Consider the following 8,046-nt stretch of genomic DNA (forward strand, 5'->3'; position numbering starts at 1 on the left):
GATAACTGCAGTAAACTATGTCTTTAGCTTCATTATGAAGATTGCTTCTTTCTTGCTGCAGAATAACGGTATGTATTCTCTCTCACTGCAGCTCCCAATGCTCTGTGTCTTAAAATCACTTAAAGCCTATAGCTTGCTTTGGGGAGTTAGTCCAGAGGGTAAGGAAGGCTTTGCCGGAAGAGCAATTACAAATCTCAAGCCTTGCGCAGTGTGGTAGCCTCTTTAACGGTCCTGGTTAATACCAAAAATTATCCTTCAGTTACTTAAAATAAATCATTAAATTGCCCAAATAACTGTTAAACGCATGGCAGATCTTTTTATGGTACTGTGTTTGACAGTTAAATGTTAACAGTTAATTGACTTGAAGCTTGAAATGTTCGAAATGCTCTAACCCTTGCTACAGAGTCTTTTCTGCAGCAAGACAAGTATTGTGTGTGTTTTCTTCCACCTGTAGCTTATCAGGCCCGGTCCAAAGCCTTCTAGCAGAGGGGATTGATTCCTGTCAGGGGTTGCTGCCAAGACATCGGAAGGATTTTTGACCAAGGTTTTCAAAAGCTCAGTGTCACACCTGCCATTTGATTAAGGAGGGATTTTGGATGCAGAGTCTGGCATTTATTGTCCTTTGTGTGGCTGTTTTGTTTGTTTTGTCTTTGTCTATTCTAGAATTGAGCAGTGTTCACACTAGTTTTAAAATGGTTGTGGGTGGGTTATGTATTTTATATAATCGTGTTAATTTAAATTAATACATTCCCATTAACTTTTAATCATAAAATAGTGTGGACACAGCATGTCTTCTAACTGGTGATTAACCCCTTAAAATTTATGAAATCCATTTATGTAGGGTAAGAATTTGCTTTTTTTTTTTTTAATAAATTAACTGAATTTTATTTTGTTAACTGGGTATTAGGCAACAAGTGTGATTTTTTTTTTTTATGTGTGTGTGTGTTTAGTACAGTATATCTAAGGGGTTAATCCACTTAAAATATAAAATGGGTGCAAAAATCCACACTCTAAATTTTACAGAAACTTCCTACTTACAGCTCTTAATTTGTTTTTAAATTGCAATAGGTGTCTTGGCATCTTTGAAATTGTGTCATTAAAATTTTCAAAGTTACGAATGTTTGTGTACTAAAAGACAAATTTCTTACATATTGTTGGAAATTATAACATTGTGAAAATAACATTTAGAAATTCAGAAACTTTATTAGAAAGAGATTGCACATTGTCACCTATTTGCATTCTAGCTTTAGCAAATAATGTAAATAAGGGACATGGAAAGAGGGTCCTTCAGCAGTTCTGTAATTCTGCTTTGAGGAGTGGTTTCTTGTTTCTTTTTTTCTTTCTTTTTACTTCTTTAGTTAACTGTGCTTCCCTGTGTTCCTTTTCATTATCTCAGAATAGCCCCATTTCTAATGGTCAGTATGTCTCTGACTTTAGTGGTAGGTCTTACAGGTTTTAAGAATGTTTGCTTTTTTTATATATATTAAAAAAATTTTAATGTTTGTTTATTTTTGAGAGAGAGACTGAGTGCGCACAGGGGAGGGGCAAAGAGAGAAGGAGACAGACTCCTAAGTAGACTCCAGGCTCTTAGCTGTCAGCACAGAGCCTGACACAGGGCTCGAACTCACTAACTTTGAGATCATGACCTGAGCCAAAGTTGGACATTTAACCAACTGAGCCACCCAGGTGCCCCGTTCACTTTTTTTTAAATCACTAATATTTTATCTTGATAGTATCTTTTTAGCACTCAGATTTCTCCTTCGGTATTAATTCTCAGAGTGTGGCATAATGTTCTTTGATTATCTGTAAATCGCCCTTCTAACACGTCTTCAAAAAAATCTGCATCATCTGATTATTTGAGGAGCAAGAACTAAGAACAGAAAGCCCGGACAGTGGAGATATTTCTATATCATTTTAAAAATAAGCTTTTTTATGTGTTAACCTATTCAAAATAAGGAAAAGTGTCTTTTATTTTTTTTTTTTTTTAAATGAGAGAGAGCAGGGGAGAAGCAGAGAGAATTCCAAACAGACTCCATATTGTCAGTGCAGAGCCCGACGCAGGGCCCAACCCTACAAATCAAACCATGAGATCATGACCTGAGGTGAAATCAAGAGTCAGTTGCTTAACCAACTGAGCAACCCAGGCAACCCAGGACAAGTGCCTTTTAAGATAACTGAATGCTCATACAAAGTATACAGTTAAATAACTTACCTAAAGTGGACATATCCTCTTAAAATCATCTTTAATTGGGGTGCCTGGGTGGCTTAGTCGGTTAAGCGTCCGACTTTCGCTTAGGTCATGATCTCACGGTTCGTGGNAGCTTAAACCTACGAACCCCAAGATCATGACCTGAGCCAAATTCATATGCTCAACCAACTGAGCCACCAGCCGCCACTAACTTCTATCTTACATATCCCATATTTTTGATGCACTTTAGCATCAAAGTTATGTTAAATTCAAGAGACTACTTGTCTGGTATATAATTATCCTGTGTTTAGAAAATATTTATACTATTAAAATCACCCAAGAGCTGTGAATTAGATTGGTTTATATTTTGAATAGTTTGATTAGCAGATATGCTGTTATTCTTATACACACTTCACAGATATGCATGGATGAATACATAGGTGGCCCTCCAGCTATCATAAATATAAAGTTAACCTTCTTGTCCCTAGGTTCAGATTTTCTCCTTAAGTTTTTGGATAGCTGATTTATGTTTTAATACAATAATCTGATTAAAATCAGTTATTATAATTTAGACCATACATACTGTCATCAGAGCATTCTGCTTACTGCCTCTCTTCCTTTCTATATGTATTCTGTTTAACCTTGCTGGTTCCTATTGCCCTTTTCCATTTTACCCATTGTTTCTCTGCAGTTATTCTTTGGAATATTTTATGGTAACTTTTTAAAAGAGCATTTCATATTCCCTTTGAAGCTAAAATTTCCTTGTAGGAGAGAAAGTGTTATCTCTTAGAAATGCCTATCTTTGACTCTTCATTTTTCTCTATGATTATTACTATTTTGATCAATCCATCTTTATTATTAGTTCTTTGCTGTATGAGCCCCAGAATAAAATACGACCATTTAGACCATTCAGTAGAACAAACTTCATAGTTTATCATACACTCTTCATTTATTAAGGTGGATTTTTGTGTTCCCTCTTGTCTTGTCTTTGTGCTGGTGCGCTGTGTCCAGTAATCCTTCCTTTTCATCTTGTTTCAGTGGGAAGGGTTTATATTTGCAGAAATTATTATATTTCTTAATTAGAGTTTAAATTCTCCTTTTGATCTTCACATTGGATTATGTAAATTTGTTGAAAATAACTCTGGGTACATTAATGTCAGGTAAACTCTCAAATGGCTCATGTGACACTGATGCTACTTTAAGGAAGTGTCTTGCTCACCTGGTCAAACACCCATTCCTCACTGCATTTTGCCAATTCAATCCATTTTAGATGTAACCTCGGGTATGGTGAAAGACCCACCGGACGTCTTGGACAGGCAAAAATGCCTTGACGCTCTGGCTGCTCTACGCCACGCTAAGTGGTTCCAGGTTCGGAACATCATTTTACTTTTTTCTTGTAGCCTTATGAGAGAGTAGTTCAGTACAACATGTTTAACTGTGCTTAAACATTTCAAAAGATTGCCCAAGCAATACTATTTTAAATTAAATTTCAGAAAATATGTTAACATAGAAAGCTGGATATGAAGATCTGCATTATTGCAGTTACTATTAATTTGACAATAACCTTAGGTTTGGGGGATGTTTTGTAGTTTGGGTTTTTTTATTTTTATTTTTAGTGGCTATATTTAAAGTTTACTTGTTTAGGAACATCACATGTTTGTGTATATATATTATATTCCATAAGGCTGCAGATTAACTTTTGCTTTAAATAATGGAATATGTGTTTAAAGCTTTGTGTATAGTTTTAAGATTTTTTCCCCTCTTTCTCTAAGTTAATAAGTGTAGGGAGTGAAAGGTGAGGAAGCAGCTGTTTGGTTTAGTGACTTTGCAGTCATGCAAAGGCACAGAAGGGAAACCAAACAGATTTCCTTAACCTTTCAGTCCCTAGACAAACTTTTTAGCTCTTTACTTTTTCTTTTATTTCTAATGTAGGCAGATTTTTTTTTTAAGTTTACTGTTTCAAATGACACAGGTCAAGGTTCACAGGGGATCAAGAAATATTATTCTTGTATAATCTGTTTACTTTGACCTAAAATACCAGCTCTTAAATACTAACCCTGGCATAAAATACTGCTGTAAATGGCAGCTCATTGAATCCAATTTTAAGTGTGGTTATTTTTGTGTTATTTTTACCTGAGCTTCCATTGAACAGTGGTATTTTAACTTTTTTTCATCAAGGGATATTTTCATTATTTCTAAGATTAATTCACCTGGTTTTTGTGTTGCCCTCAAGGCTAGAGCTAATGGTCTGCAGTCCTGTGTGATTATCATACGTATTCTCCGGGACCTCTGTCAGCGAGTTCCTACTTGGTCTGATTTTCCAAGCTGGGTGAGTAGTATATAACTTTGCAGTGTGAAATATAAACATTTAGGAAATACTTCTGCTGTTTTTATAATCTCTTACATTTAATCATCAACTTTATGTTCATTTGCTAAATATAATTTCTTTCCTTCTCTAGTGAGAAATCCTAGGGATCATAGAGTGTCTAATTTTCTAAGATTTCACTATTCAAAGAACCGCACTTGTTTCTTTTTGTATTACTCCCCCTCCCCTTTTGTCTTCTCACAATGTTTATTTTTTTAAAATAACAGCAATTATTAGTTGGCTTTTACTTACATAAAGATACAAAGATTGAAAATAAGCTATTTATTTCCCTATGCTGTGTTCTGTTGACATTTCTTTTAAAATGATGTGCAAAAGTTTAAAATTTTAAGAATTGAGAAATACAGACTTTTAAAAAGTATGTAAAGTTAGGAAATTCAGATAATGCAGAAAGGCATCAAAAAGTGAAAGTCTAACCTTTGTTGTGGGTTCTTCCAGGAAAAAAGTGCATGCCTATGCATCATACATGTTCTTATTTTAGTACTAGTATCCCTTTGATGTTGGAGCTTTTTTGGTTCCTCAATAGCAAAAATTTAGATAGAGAAGGCTTCAACTAAAAATATAATTGGAACTGTTGATTCCAGAGTTGGTTAGTGAGAATTGAATAGCCAGGTTACTTTACTTTTTTTTTTTTTTTGAGAGAGAGAGAGAGAGAGAGACAAAATCCTAATAAGCAGTGTCTGCACTAACAGTGCAGAGCCTTACACAGGGCCCAATCCCATGAACCGTGAAATCATGACTCAAGCCAAGATCAAAAGTCAGATGTTCAACTGACTGAGCCACCCAGGCACCCCTGGGTTACTTTACTCGTGTAATTTTATTTTACTAAACACAGGGGTGTTCGTGCTATTTACATTATTTACATTTTTCTTAACAAAATGCATCTTGGAGCTCTTTTTAAGAAGGTCACAGTCAAATCAACCTTATTCTCTACATTGGCTACGTGATATTCCCTTTGTATAGATATGCCAAATTTTATTTAAACTGGTATTGTATGCATTTGATGGACATTTTAGTTGTTTGCAGTGTTTTGTCATTAAATCTTCATTATAGTACTATCAACCTTTTGTGATGTGATAAATTGCTAGGGCTAGAATTCCAAAGTCAAAGAACGTGTGCTAACTATTTATTAGAAAGTTGGATCATTGAAAACATGTGAAAACTGTTAGATTGATCATATCCTTCACACCCTCAGTAACTGGGATATCATCACATTACTTAACAATATAATATCTTTAAGTGAGTTGAGTGATTGCTGGCACTTGTAATTATGTTTCTCTTAATTTGTAGTTCCATTGTTACTCAACATTTTCTTTATATTAACTCTTTTTTATAAGAAAATAGTCTTATCTGTAACAAAAATAATTTTTCCCAGTTTTTAATCTACTTTTTAACTGTATGATCATTTTTGCTGTATCAGAATTTTAAAATTTTTGTAAATTCTAACCATTAATATTTTACAACTTCTGGGTTTTGTTATTCTGCTTATAAAATCCTCTTGTATTTTAGGTTATAAGTTATGGGGCACCTGAGTGGCTCAGTCAGTTAAGCGTCTCACTCGATTTCGTCTCAGGTCATGATCTCACAGTTCTTGAGATCAAGCCCAGGGGCGTGCTGCACGCTGACAGGATGGACCCTACTTGAGATTCTCCCTCTCCCCCTGTTTCAAAATAAATAAACTTTAATTTTTTTTAACGTTTATTTTTGAGAGAAAGCGCGAGCAGGGGAGGGACAGAGAGAGAGGGAGACACAGAAACCAAAGCAGACTCCAGGTTCTGAGCTGTCAGCACAGTCCAACGCAGGGCTTGAACTCAAGAACTGCAAGACAATCACACGAGCCAAAGTTGGATGGTCAACCAACTAAGACACCCAGGCGCCCCTCAAAATAAACTTAAAAAAAAAAATAGTTCACACATGCTTTCTTCTGAAACCTTCCCCCACCATCCCCATCAAATTATATTTTGGGGCACCCAAGTGTCTCAGTCTGTTGAGCGTCCAGCTCTTGATTTTAGCTCAGGTTATGCTCTCAACAGTTCATGGGTTTGAGCCCCCAGCAGGCTTCACTGGCAGGTGTGAAACCTGCTTGGGATTCTCTCTCTCTGTCCCTCCCCTACTCAACGCTTGCTCACTCTCTCTCGCTTGCTCTCTCTCAGAGTAAATAAACTCTTAAAAAGTTATGTTTTCCACAAGTATATTTTTTTTAAATATGTAACAAAAGCTTTGAGAAGATGTATACCAATGTAAAATAGCAGTTATCTCTGAGGACTAAGAGAAAGGGATGATTATGATAGATATCTGTAATGTTTAATTTTTTACCAGGACAAAGATTATATATATTACTTAAAATAATTTTAAATAAATAATAATAAATTAACAGTGAAATCTGTTATGCCAACTCCCAATTTGAAATACCACCATTAATCATAAATCAAGTGGTATTCAAGCAGGGGCAGTTTTGCCCTCCAGGAGATTTTTGGCAATATCTGGAGACAGTTTTGTTTATCAGAGTACTGAGGTTGAGAAACTGTCCTAAACCAGAGTTCCTTTTTTGTGGGTCCATTTTGGCAGTTGTCTTTCATTACTCAGTCTGTTTTGTTTTCTTCTATAGTACTAAACTCTTAACTATTGAAGCTCAGTATGTTTAAAAAATTTATTTTAGGGGCGCCTGGATGGCTCAGTTGGTTAAAACATCTGACTTCGGCTAAAGTCATGATCTCACGGTTCGTGGGTTTGAGCCCCGCGTCGGGCTCTGTGCTGACAGCCAGCTCAGAGCCTGGAGCCTGTTTCAGTCTGTGACTCCCTCTCTCTCTGACCCTCCCCTGCTCACGCTGTCTCTCTCTCTCTCTCTCAGAAATAAAAACATTTAAAAAATTTTTTTTAAATTATTTTAATGTTTACCTGTTTTTGAGAAAGAGAGAGAGAGAACATGAGCAGGAAAGGGGGGTGCAGAGGATCCGAAGCGGGCTCTGCACTGACAGCGATGAGCCCTATAGGCTCGAACCCACAAACCATGAGATCATAATAACCTGAGCTGAAATTGGACGCTCAACTGACTGAGCCACCCAAGCTATTTTCTGCCCCCCATTTTTTCTGCCCCTCATTATAAACATCGTCTTGCACAGAAGAATTTCTTTGACTTTTTTCATATGTTTGTTTTTCCAAATAAACTTGACTACAGCTTTGTTCAGTTTCTCCAGAGTTCTCATGTTTTTTAAGTAGTACTTCACTGAATTAATAGTTTGGGAAATATCACCTTTATGTTATTGACTTTTCTTGGCCAAGAGTATGTGATGTCCTTACTGAAGTTAATTCTGTGTACCTGCTTAGATTTGAATAGATTGTGTGCATTTTGAATTTTGCATTTGGTTGTTTGTACCTCCGTACTTTATCTTTTAGAGACCCCCCTCTCTTCACATTTTATTCCAGTTTTTGTTTATATATATATATATATATATATATAAAAGTGATTAACTTT

General features: G+C 35.8%; 1 protein-coding gene across 3 annotated transcripts in view; it reads left to right on the top strand.

Annotated features, from left to right (window-relative positions):
• ZFR (zinc finger RNA binding protein) overlaps positions 1-8,046 on the top strand; it is an 85,476-nt gene that overhangs the window by 55,800 nt on the left and 21,630 nt on the right. For 2 of the 3 annotated variants that reach the window (XM_077755830.1, XM_077755831.1), the window contains 2 exons: positions 3,459-3,556; positions 4,422-4,517. In XM_077755830.1, coding sequence (XP_077611956.1) covers positions 3,459-3,556; positions 4,422-4,517 — 194 coding nt within the window. Of the gene's footprint in view, positions 1-3,458; positions 3,557-4,421; positions 4,518-8,046 lie in introns of those variants that run through there. The other variant, XM_077755833.1, reaches the window with a different exon arrangement.

The sequence above is a fragment of the Crocuta crocuta genome, unplaced genomic scaffold (assembly GCF_008692635.1).
Source record: "Crocuta crocuta isolate KB4526 unplaced genomic scaffold, BGI_CrCroc_1.0 scaffold222, whole genome shotgun sequence".
NCBI lineage: Eukaryota > Metazoa > Chordata > Mammalia > Carnivora > Hyaenidae > Crocuta > Crocuta crocuta.